General features: G+C 50.2%; 1 protein-coding gene across 4 annotated transcripts in view; it reads right to left on the bottom strand.

Annotated features, from left to right (window-relative positions):
- Positions 1–11964, bottom strand: part of WDR62 (WD repeat domain 62) — a 94337-nt gene extending 82373 nt beyond the window's left edge. For all 4 annotated transcript variants that reach the window (XM_046942106.1, XM_015287118.4, XM_015287120.4 and 1 more), the window contains exons 1-2: positions 11902–11964; positions 10865–11201 (exon numbers count right to left, since the gene is read on the bottom strand). In XM_046942106.1, coding sequence (XP_046798062.1) covers positions 10865–10981 — 117 coding nt within the window. In that variant the 5' untranslated portion in view covers positions 10982–11201; positions 11902–11964. The remainder of the gene's footprint in view (positions 1–10864; positions 11202–11901) is intronic.
- Between the last annotated feature and the right edge of the window lie 834 nt (positions 11965–12798).

The following is a 12798-nucleotide window of genomic DNA, read 5'->3' as shown; positions in this document are numbered from 1 at the left end:
CCAGCTCCATGTAGTTGAAGAAGGTGCCTGGTACAAACCCACAGGATGCTGATCCCACCAAAAAAATAACAAAAACCTTTTGCCTCTCCTTAGGTCTGAATCCAACGTGACTGAACTCTAAAGAGGAGGAAAGCATAATCAGCACTGCAGAAATAACTAGAAAAGCTCTTCATTCTTGTTTATGTGATGTGGAAAAGTCAGGGACCAACATCTCAGGCTCAGCAGAGACAGGACCACAACTATTTTGCTCTGGGCTAACAACAACCCAGCCCTATTTTTCCATAATCCTGTGCATAACTTCAAGGAAGAGTCTTCCTGAGCATATTAGGCCAGCATCTCACTTGGATCACAGGAGGCTCCATCTGGGAGCCTCTGACTGGGGAGGAAGGGGAAAACCACTTCCACATTCTGGGGACGATGATAGGGGTACAGAGGGAAAAAGGAACAGCGCAGAATTTCTCTGGTTGACTGCTCACTTAGTGGATGGGATTCAACAAAAGAGTCTCTCTGTTCCAAACTCCACAGAACTTGTTAGCAATGCGACCAGGAAATATGGATTAGCAGACAAAATGCTGCTGAGATGGTGAAAACAACTGCATAAAGACGACCGCATAATATACATATAAGGCATGCAAACATCTTGCGTGCTTGAGATGGATCATCATGCATGGACACTGATCTTCCCATCAGCCACAGAGGTACTTATCTCCTCATCCACTGCATGAAGTGGAACTACTCACGCTGCCTCACACACAATTAAGCACATGCTTTTTGGTTTTTTTTAAACCTTCAAGGTCATCATCACTGTAAAAACATTACAGAGTTGTGCAAGACTCTGTGCTTACTGCAGCTGTAACACAACACCAGTGTCTCTCTATAAAGCGAGGGGGTAAGTTACTGTACTAACAGGCACATTAAGTAGCATATGCTCAAACAGAAGAAAGCATGCTCCTCCTATTAAACACACACGCACACACACACACACACACACACACAGAAAAATAGAAACATACTCATACTAACATCCAGCCAGGCCCCAGCATTTAAATATCCTCTACAACACAAAATCCTGCTTGGCAGTTGTTTACAGTACTTTCCTTTCTGGGGATACAAGGAAAGGCATCCAAATTAAATCACCCTGGATAGCAGGAGGGCAGGGCTCGGGTCAGAACCCAGGCAGGCAGGCCTGGAAGTAAATCCCTCTGCCAGAGGGGTGGCCACATCCTACATGCAACAATCCCCTCAATTCCCACAGGCAACACCCCTCCCCTGGAAGGGAAATCACCCGCTTTGACGTTTTATAACGGATTTTGCTTCTAAGCCCTTCCTTCTGCCCCAACCACTTCAGCAGCTTACGTTGATCACTGATGAGCCACAGCTCTGCCATCACTTCTCACGAGAGCACCCCAGTTCCAACAACCCCCCAGTCAAGCTGCAGACCCCCAGCTCCCTTCTCCACTACCCAGGGCAGATGCCCAGCTCCTGCCTGCGCCAAGTCCTGGCTCCACTGGCACACTCCTGTCATCCCCAAGGGCTGTGGCTAGGGCGGGCCGGCAGCTCCTCCCTGCACTGCAGGCCCCGAGTGCCAGAGAAAAACACCAAGAGAGTTTGCGTTGCTTGCCAACAAACCTCCAGGCAGTAGGTGATGAGTATTTCCAATTGTTTTAAACCTCTGGAAAGTACTGGCAGCAAAATTACATGCCTTCTTACAAGTACTCTTCCCAGGACTCTCATTCAACAGTATTTCACCACTCCTGGTTACCTCAGGAGCTCCTCAGTTTTGGGTGCACTGCAAAACCCTTTTGTTTCACAACAGAGACAAGTTTTCCCAAAGTGACAAAAGCGATTCATTCCTCTTGGCAGAAACGCAGAGCTGGAAGCTGCCCAATACGCCTCATTCAACATCACCTGCCAGAGAGGCCAGCATTATTACCCAGTGCATACCAGCGCTCTCCTCCAGCCTTGCTGGCCAGCTTGAAAGACACCAGAGCTGCTGCCACCCAGGATCACTGCCTGGTGACAGGGACTCTCACAGCGCATTATGGAGGACTTGTCCAGACTGGTGGCTCGGCTTGCCGCTTTTTCCCAAACCTGAGTTCCAACTGTCCGCCAGGCTAACCAAGAGCACGCACATAGAGCACGCTCCCCACGCAAGCCCCAGATCCGCAGCACGGGGCAAGCGGCGCATCAAAACCCGCGTGGGAAGGCGGAGCCACGGCGCGATTGCCACGCCCCCTCTTCGCGCATTGGCCGGCTGCGTCTCCACGGCAACGGGAGGCTGCAGGCCCCGCCCACGGCAGCTCCGCATGCGGTCGCCTTGCAGCGAAAAGTCGCGTGCCGGGAGCTCCGTGCCGGACCCTGCGGCAGGTGCGGGGTACGGCGGGGCGCTCCGGGCACCTCCGGGAGACGCAAAACCGCACTTGGGACCACCGCATCTGGTGCAAAGCTGGGAGAAGAGCCAAATACAAGGAGTTTACACAGCTGTCATAAACCCCTGGGCGCCGAGACACTTTGCAGTAAGTGGATAAGTATCCCGTCTGTTTTACATTGAGGGAAAAACGATACAGAGCTCAAAACCACGAGCTGCATCACAGAACCGCACAGCTCTGCTCCAAGGCTGAGCTGCCCCAATGCATTTCAGCAGTGTGGAAACGTCGGGTAGCAGCATGAAAAAAATCACTCTTAGCCCAGCCTTGCAGCAGAAACACCAATACTGACGCAACTCAAGTGGCAAAAAGCAGCCCCTTGGCTGGTATTGCCCATTTCTGTGAGGGACAGCCTGCGACCTCTGCACCTAGATTGCATTATGGATAATTGCATCATCCAAGGAACAAAAACTCCTTTGGAACAAAGTCATGGGCTGAGCAATGGGGTTTTTTTTGTTAGTTTTTCTTCAAATGAAAGCACCTCTAGTACAAGCAGGCCTTCAAAGGCACAGGGCCCCTTCTGTGCTACTCAAAAGGCAAACACCACGTTTCAGAGCCGGCAGGAGAGCCGAAAGGCTAACACTCGAGCACAGGAAACTTCGCCAGCACTTCTTTGCACTGCATCTACCAGCTCCCTGCACGGCATCCGCCCGGCAGCAGAGAAGGGGTTCAGAGCAGGCAGAACTGTGTTTCACTGTGCCTACGTGGAGGAGAAAGCAGAAGCAGAGCTTTACAAATCTGTACCACTGAATCCACTGACACTGCCACGAAGTCATTCTCTGTCTTTTGAAAACTCCATCTGTCTGCTCTCGAGGCATTTGTTCATGCCGTGACTCTCTGTTACAAATTCAACCCACAATAAGCTGCTTTCTTGTGGGGAAATGAATCTCTCTGGATCCGTGATGGGGGAAGCTTCAGCTTAACTATGCAAAGTGTCTGGGAGGGGCAGAAATTAAAGGACCATCACTGTAAGAGTAGCACCCGTAATGAAAGAATGGCACTTTTCAAATCCCATCGGGTAAGAAATTTCATAATAGTTGTTAACTCATCTTACTCTTCTTGAACAATTGTGAATCTTAATAGTGTATTCTGCAGAGCAAGCAGGACTGGCTTTTACTGCCGCTGGCTTGGAAACACTAAATACACCAGCAGTTCACAGACTTTTCTATAGCACTATTTTCAATCTGAGCTTCTCCACAGTAACTAACAACAGTCCTGGTCTCCTGGGATGTTAGCAAAATTACAAGGTTTACTTGGGTTTCCACAGCTCTAATTCATACAGCTCTTCATCTGCTTGTGCCTTGGAAAGGAATCATCGCTAGAGCTACTGAAATCATTAATGATAACAGAACCAAATCAGCATTTCCAACAGCATCATTTGGGGACTTTTCAGCAAATAACCCTAAATGAACACACAGGCCTCCGATAGGAGAAGTGAGAAACATCCCTGGTAATCTCCAAGAGGCTGGGGTTCGTGGCTAAGGCTGAGATTCGGCCTCAGAGGATAAAGATTCAACGTCTGATTCTGCTTCAGACTTCCTGTGGCAGTTAGGAGCCACGGCTGTGTAGGAAAAGCATGCTTTTCTTCCCCCCCAAAAAAATAAAATGGGGGGGGCATTTTATCTTTTTAAAGCATAAACTGCTCTGGGTTGGGTCTATTTCATCACATCTGCTCAGTGCTCACTGAAGCAAAGTAAAGACAGGATGCTCGGGTAGCCTGTGGTCATTCAAACACAGTGACTCACCTTTGGACTAATATTTTTGAAGACTGCTCACGTGGCACAGATCCACCACTGGTCACGACAGCCACACGCTCAGGGCAAGGCTAACCAGTGCGGTGAAAGGAAAGGAAACACTGGGAGGTTGTCCAAACTGCAGGAGCCACTCTTCAGTGAGCACAGACTCAGCAGAGTTGCAGGGTTTCAGGCACAGGGAGCAGCCCACATGTGGAGCTGGAATCCAGAGCAGAGCACACCACAACCCTGCTGAACCTGCACAGGGGCCCTTAGAAGCATCAGCTGTGTGGGGAGAGGTACAGCAAACAGAAGAAGCCTGAAGTGACTGAGACTGGGCTTGGCACTAGTGAATAATTCAGACCTTAGCTGGGATCACTCAGCACTAATGTCAGGGCCCATTCTGCTAAGCACCGTTTGAGAGCCATGTAAGCACCACTCCCTGCCCCAAACACCAAAACAAGAGACTACTATAAAGCAAGCCAAAAGACTAGCTAGCATGGCATTTGCTCTCAGAGAAAAATCTGTTCCAAGGCTCACCAAGCAACTTCTCCCCAAGATCAACAGGAGCAAGCACTGCCAAGCCAACAAGATGCTGAGTGCCAATGCCTCAGCTGGAAATGGAGGTGAGGCCCTGCTCTCCATCAAACAAATGTAATAAATATACACTTTATCTATCTATATATGCTTTACATTTGAGTCTGTGCCATTTCCCAGGTGTCTGCAGACCCTTTATGCCACAAAAACACAGTGGTCCTGCCTGGCCTGACTCCCAACCATCATTTCAACTGTTTTTGCAAATAAACCAGGTGATACGCCACAGATGCATACCCTCCAAGCACAGATAGCAAAACAGATGGTACACCATGGAAGAAGTCTCTTCCCACTGTGTCCACGGATGATTTTCTCCACAGCCCCCGGCACACCGTGGTGAAGAACTGCTCTGATCAGCAAGCAGCAAATACACCACCTGCAGCACCGCTGACCAGCCCTGAGTTCTGCCCTCCTACTGTTCCAGCCAGGCCTTTGGCAAAACACACACGTCAGCCCACTGCAGAACAATGGCCCTCAAGCAAAAGGGGGCTGTCAATCTGTATGCACATGGCTTATCCAGCATAGCAGAGATAGAATAAAACCTGCTTATGTGTCTCTGCAGCCAGGTTAGACTTCTAAGTCCCACGTGCCTCCTCAGAATACCCAGCTCATCTGAGGGAGATGAAGAACAACCTGCAGTTCAAGACCTCAGCAGCTTTGAGAGGCCACCCAGGCAAGCAGCACGTGACCACCCAGGGGATGCAACAACCGTGCAAACCCACTCAGCAAGAGACCTGATTTGTGTTACTTACGCTAGCTACAACTCAGCTAGCTGTTAGAGAATCATCACTCCCACGCCTCTGTGTGGGTCTTTCTGCTGTCCTTCATGGTAAAGACAGCATGTTATGTAGAGGTGGACAGAAGGGTGGGATCTTCCCAGCAATCCTGTCTCTGGTTTGGCAGGAAGGATCACAGTTCATGGATACAGTTGCAGGGTACAAAGCGAAACAGCAAATGACTATACACTCCATTATCAATCCACAAGAACAAGAGGCAATTGGTGCTGCTGTCCAACAGCAGAAAAGCTTTGGCTTTGACAGGCCTCACGGCTATAAACCACATTCAACACTCACTGTAGTCTCCAATTCAGGCCAGGAGACTGAGTCTAGTGCCCCTGTAATCTCAAGACAAGAGCGTAACATGAATAAATGTAGCCTGGAAAACCTGTGCATGTAATTGTTAACAAACACAAGGTCAGCTTGAGCACCACGTACTTGAGGATGAAACAGAAGGGACCAGAGCAGTTTAGTAGGAAAGGATTTAGCCCTTGAGCTCCAACACTCTCGATTGCTCCACTGACACCATCCACAGACGGTGAAGAACAGGTCTGGCCATGGAGAGGCTAATCAGCCTTTGTCTTCTGCTTTAAGAGGCACGGTTATAAGCCTGACTAGAGACAGACATGAAATCCCTTCTATCTCCGGATGGCAGCCCCTAAGCTGTTGAAGCAATTGAGTGCATTTAGGCTGAGCTGCGCAGAGATCCCCAGCTATCAGCTGGGGTCAAGCAACACTCATGGATATTGAAGTAGAGCAGGCACAGCAATGGCAGGCCAGATCTGGGCTAGAAGCATCCCCTCCACTGTGCCACTGGCTCCACTGCTCCCACAGCTGGAAAACACTGCCCATAAGAAAGCCAGCAGGCTTTGCCGAGGTGCAACCATGTTGTTCACAAAAACTTACAAAGTACTGTATTCTGCAACAAGCCTCAGCTGCAGCTTCAACAATTTAATAAGAGGCAATGATTTTTGATGGATACATACCACTGATTCAAACTTATGTGTGTTCTGGTTCTGTTCCAGTTCAGGCTCAGCAATTCTCAGCTGATCCAGTTAAGACCAGTAGTAGCAGCCTGAACTGATTCATCTTGAAAGCCGTAACGTTTTCACATAGTAAGGATTGGGCACTGAAGGCAGGAAGCTACAGGCAGGCCAGAAGTATCACTCTACTCCGTGTCCAGGATGGCTTTTAGTCCCAGCCAAACCCTGCAGCTTCTCAGGGGAACTAAGGAGCTGGAGAGGAACTATGTTGGGAATGGGCTGTCAAGCTGCCACAGAACTGCTTTCCTCATAAATCTGTGCATATGCCCACTCCGCTCATAGGTAGGACACAGAGACACACATTGATGCTTTTCCCCTGTCGTTACCAGGGAGGTGCCAACAAGCCAACGGGAAACCACAGGCTGGCAATAGGAACAGACATCTCAGCAGAGGACAGGAAGCCCCATCCCACCAGGAGTAGCAAAGGGCTTATTTTCAGAACAAAAGCTCTCAAAAAGGTTTTGCAACCACCCAGTCCAACCCAGCACCACACAGCAGCAACAAGTCTTCCAGACGCACACGTTCACATGACATTTGATGAAGGGGAAACCACAGTACAACAGACCCTGTGCTGGAAACCTCCTGCTGGGAAATTTCAGGTTTCATTCAAAGCATTACTCTAAACTTACAACTTGAAACATTTCTAGCTTAGAAGAAAGCAGAAGAGATCAAAGATATAAGCTGCAAATTCGAAGCACGTCTCTTTGACTCTCTGGCTTACTCTTAAGGAGAAATCTGTAAGCAGATTTTGTAACAATTTGTTTTCACACTGACACTCATGATCTGGTTTGCTTAAGGACCCTCCTCCTCCCCACACACACATTAATAATAATAAAAAAAGATGTGAGCAGAGCTTAGCAACATGAATGTTCTCTGCAGGAACTGTACCTGCTCCGGTACGCTACTTTGGTAAGCAGATATTTCTGTTGCCAAGTTGCAGGGTGCTCACAGCAACCAGGGCATTTTAGCAACAGGAAATGGCTTATATCTGCCCTGCTTCCCTACTGTCCTGCCACTGCCTCCCATGCAGCATAAGCAAAGGCACTCAGCTCCCAATTTTTAACTGTCTCTCTACTGAAATCACAAGCATGATGACCAGATGCATAGCTGGGTTTCTGGTAGGGCTAGTAATCTTCTAGAAATCAAACACAAACCAACCAACTTCTGTGAGGAAGTTTTAGCTTCTAGACTCCATGCTAATATGCTACAATCCCAACACTCAGCAGGCCTAGAGGTAAGTCACCATACTCTGAGCCTATATTGGTTCAACCAATAACCAATAAAAAAGAAAGAGTTCTGGAGAGGACAGGAAAAATGGATTAGCACATCCACAGTCACAAAGAAAAGTCTAAACACAGAGCTAGTCACATGGCAACAGAAACAAATTCCCACAAAACAGAAGTTGTCTTCAAAAAGCAGCAAGAAAACCAGCCACTGTATCCAGTCTGTCAACAAGCTTTACTTAGGGAGCTCCTGTTTCTTTCCCTTATTTATTATATTTTTAAAATATCCATGATTACGTGCAAGTTCCTCAGTTTCACTTCTGTAGAGATCTCCTTTGGGGAGTATGGAAGAACCATGCATTAATTATAGGCGAGAAAAAGTCCTAATAAAAGTCACAAAACAAGTTCTCTCTTGCATAGTTCCTAAGAAACACACTGCATGTCCTGCACGGCCCTCATGCAAAATATCTGTACTTACCCACACTCCCCCATCCAGAGCAATGAACAAATAGATCCCTGCACAGCCAGGCTCCCACAGCCTGCCCCTTCCAGCCCAGCAGTACACAACTGCTTCACTGAAAGGAGCCAAATTCCACAGAGCTACTCTTCAGCAGGACCAACTGCCCAAGGGGTTCATCCCTAACCACAGAGACAGCCTGACAGCACTCACACAGCCCAAGGGTTATTTAGGAAAGAGCAGGGACACTTACCACAAATTGAGAAATAAGAAAAGAAAAAGAAAGCAAAAAAAATTATAGCTCACATAAGTCAAGGCAGTGCTGCTGGGGATGTTTATCCAACTTAAAGTGAATGGCTAGTTACAAAAAGAGCCTGAAAGACTCGGAAGAATCAGACATGAAGAAAGCTTGTTCTTCGCCTACATCCCCACATACAAAGTACCACCTGTTATGCGTTAATCTAAGGCAACAGTCCTGCTCCTTCCCAAATAACTAAAGGAGCATTAAACAGAGATGACCAACCAAAGCTGCGTATTTCATAGACTTCTTCATACTGCCAGGTTCACCTCATTGATGTGACACACACCTCTCAGAGCAAGTCAAAGAGTCCAAGGAACAAAAACAGCAGGAGAAGCTCTTCCTGCGGGTCAGCAAAGACCCCTCAGGAGCAACCTGTGCAAGGCTCAAATTTCAGTCCCAAGGATTTACATTCCTTCCAAATTGCAGAACAACAGGATCTTCTACTGCTGTTTCAGAAAAAGAGAACTGCTTCTCACCTTGGATGGCAGAAGAGCACATGCATGGCAGAGGGACCGTCACAGATTTCAAATAGGCAAAGGAAGCACATTTGCTGGATCTTTGCTAAGAGGCCCGCTCTTGTTTGCCTTGCCCATTTGAAGAAGGCACACAAAGTCACTGAGAGGAATTCAGAGCAGACTGTGTTGGGAAACCAATACCAGCACCTAACGCCTCATCATGAGGAATTGCTTTTACCAGCCAACTCCCTCACCGATTAACTGCTCCCACTAGGAAGACATAAAACCCAGCCCTTAAACCCTAATTTGATGGTGTGGAATTAATCCATCATGTCCGCAGGGAGTCAAGACAGCCCTGACTGCAGAAGGATACAATGGAGCTCTTCCAAAAGGTACGTGCAAGGCAGAACAAAGAAAAGAAAAAAAAACAAAACCAATCAGGTACCAGAGAAGGCCTGGGATTTATAGCAGCAGTCCCAGTTCTGAAACTGAGCAGGCTGAACTCAGCTCTTTTTCACAGAGCTGGAGTCCAGAGCCCCTGAACATGGCGGTATGACAGCTTTTGGCTGTTCCCACAGTGCAGGTCAACTACCTGTTCTTCAGCAACAGGCAGAAAGCAGGTTTCACTGGCAGCACCCAGGCTGCATTACATGCAGTGCATGCATGCACATGCACACACTGGGGCCAGGCACAAGCACCAAGGACTCTCCTCTAGACAGCTCTGAGGAAGCTGAGCAGGTTTTTCTCTTTTGTGGCAAGAGAATAGCATTGTGCTCTTCAGCAAAAAAGAGCCATCTCCAGGAACTTCCAATCAGAAGCAGAGCTTCAAGAGCAGGGTTTCATGCTGGGACAGGCCATTTAAACAGTTATTTCTTTCCCCTGCAGTTTTACATACATTCCTTACTCCAGCAGCTAACTTCCCAAGCACTACTGTTCTGAGACAAATGAATGCACTTTGCATTCATGTATTACAAGCATTTCTTATTTATTACTGGGGAGGGATTAACCTTTCTATTTATGGAGACAGAGCAACGCAAACACTGGGTGATTTGCCCAGGGTTACAAGTGAATCAGTGGCAGGGGCAAAACCAGGTGCCCTGACTCAGATGTGCCTGCTGTCAGCACAAGGAAATGCCACCCAGCTCCTCTTCTTCCCACAGCTGGAGAGAAGTCATCCTCCTCTCCTCATGACACCAGTCAGTTCCCAGAGAGTGACTGTCTGTCAGGCATCCTCTGTAACACAAAGAGGAACCACAATTTTTTCAGATGGGATCAACTACACCTCAAACTAAGCATCCCCTAGAGAAGGGAGAGCTTAGTCTGAAGCATGCAGAGAAGGAAGATGGAAGGAAGCACATTCAGGATGGCAGAATGCAATGAACAGTCACTTTAGACATACAAACCACGTTTTCCATCTTTCAGAGCATCCCACCCTTCCCCAGGTGCTCACAGAACACTCCTTTGTGGGGCTAAGAGTCATTGCTTATGTGAAAAAACAGGTCTCTGTGTATTGTTAGTTGCCTAACACCAGGGAGCAGTTGGGAACATGGAGGAAGGGACAGTATTACGTTCCTCCTGCCAGTCATCCACAACAATTCCATATGCTAGAGTGAGGAAAAGCCCAAAAGCTTTCCAGTACAGCATGACTGCCAACTGGGTAGTTTCAGTCACATCCAACATGAACAGACCCTTTCAGACCCTGTCTAAAAATCCCAACTAAAAGACAGACTATAACCACATATCAGATATTCTGTGATTCTCTGGTCACCCCAAGTCTCCCACAGAGGTATTTTCAGTACAGATGGGACTACGGGCAATAAAGTTAAAGCATGCTGGCAGCAGCACACAGCACTCACCTTATTGCCTATATCTTCACGCTTGTTCCCAGGCTTGCTTCTTCTCAGCTTAATGGAGGGGGAGCGAAGGAGGTTTTTGATCCGACTTGTTATTGTAGACCCTTCAACCGACATCATCTCCAGGTATCAGGAGATATTACACCCCACGCAAACCGTGCCTGGGGAACAAGCCCAGGTCTGAGGCAGAAATACTTGACAGCTCAGCTGTGCTTATGCGTGTTCACACATCTCTCAGCGACTCTGCTCCAGAGCTCCACTCCTGTTACTCTGCTATTCGCAGCGGCTGGCTGACCTTCCTTCTGCAGATTCCAGAGGATCAAATCAGCAGTAACCTAAACTGAAAGATGCACTCGAGGGTCAGTAAGATATCTGCAATAATTTTTAAGCTTCATTATTTGCAAGGAATGCCACGCTCAACATTTAATAACGAGGATGGCTGGCAGAATTATTCCTTCTCAGAGGCTTTCACAAAAGATTATCCTTCTTTTACCGTCAATTAGCAGATTTAAACCAATTCAAACCAGCAGACCTAAGATGCTACCCTCCGATAGCACTTCGCTATCAGTCGCTATAGGGTCTGTCCATCAGCCCCTCGCTTTTGCTCGACACGTTGGCTCCACCTCGGGCTCTGCAGCCCAGCAGCACAATGCCGCACTCGAGTATTAAGCGCAGAGAATCAACGCGAGGGAGTTTTTAACTCCCACAAATTGAGCTCCGCTTTAGGTATACACCCGGAACGAGCGACACCTGGTAATGAAGGTACGTGACGGCTCCCATCCCCGCTGCCCCGCTGACGGAGGGGCTCGAGGAACCGCCGCTGCCAAAGAGCGCGGAGCTCCCGCCAAAGCCCTCCCCTCCGCACACCCCCAGAGCCGGCCGGAGAGACTGGGGCAAAGCCTGCGGCAAATCACCCTCCGGCTTCCGTGCGAAATGGGGGCGGGGGGACGACGGAGAAGGAGCGAGCCGAGGGACGGCGGAGCCTCCCACCACCGCGACCCCGAGCCCCGTTCCGCGCTCACGGCCGCAGCCTCGCCTACCTGGTGCCCGGGAGCCTCTCTGCCGGCGAGGCCGGCGACCACGGTGCCCCGCAGCGCCTGCCCATGCAGCCGGCCTCCCCGAGGAGGGGCCGCCGTGCGAGCCGCCCCCGCGGGCGGGGCGGGGCGGGGGCCGCTCCCTCAGCGGCGGCGGCGAAGGGGGCGGCTCCGCGCTTTCCGGCCTCGGCCAGAAGCGGGGAATCGCCCGCCCAGCACCGCGGCCGTCCCGGGCCGAGCGTCCGCCCGCCCGCGCCGCCCAACCGCTGCCCCCAGCGGCCGCAGCGCCGCCCGCATCCCCGCCAACCGCGGGCCGCCCGCCCGCGATCCCGTTCGCGCTACGGCGCCTCGCGCGGGTCAAGCGGGGAGAGACGGGGCGGCGCGCGCCCCTGGCGGAGGGATCGCGCGGCGCGAGCGCGGCCGTTAGCGGCGGCCGTTAGCGGGCGGGGGCGGTGCGGCCGCCTCAGCGGTGCCGTGCGCGCGGCGGCGTGCTGGGGCGCACGGGGCGCGTGCACCGTGAGACTGCGGTGCTGCCCACAGCGGGGCGGGCGGCCCTGCCTGCCGTGAGAGGCACCAACCGCCACTGAGGTGGCGGCTACCAAGTCCGAAGCGCTGCCTCAGGGCGGGGATGTAGGGTGAAGCACGCTCCTGGGGGTTCAAAGAGACCCTGCGTATCCACTCTGGCCCAGCGCGCATCCCCACATCAACAGCCTAAAGGAGAAGAAAGAAACCGGCATTTCTTCACGCGAAAAAGTCCTCCCGCCTCCTTAACACGGAAGGGGGCTGTGAGAAAGAAGAGTACAGACTCTTTAGCAGGGTCTGTTGTGACAGGACAAGGGGAAATTATTTCAAACTAAAAGAGGGGAGATTTGGATGGGATGTAAGGAAGCAGTTTTTTACAAT

The sequence above is a fragment of the Gallus gallus genome, chromosome 5, assembly GCF_016699485.2.
Source record: "Gallus gallus isolate bGalGal1 chromosome 5, bGalGal1.mat.broiler.GRCg7b, whole genome shotgun sequence".
Lineage (NCBI taxonomy): Eukaryota > Metazoa > Chordata > Aves > Galliformes > Phasianidae > Gallus > Gallus gallus.
This window is presented reverse-complemented; position numbering and strand designations above follow the sequence as displayed.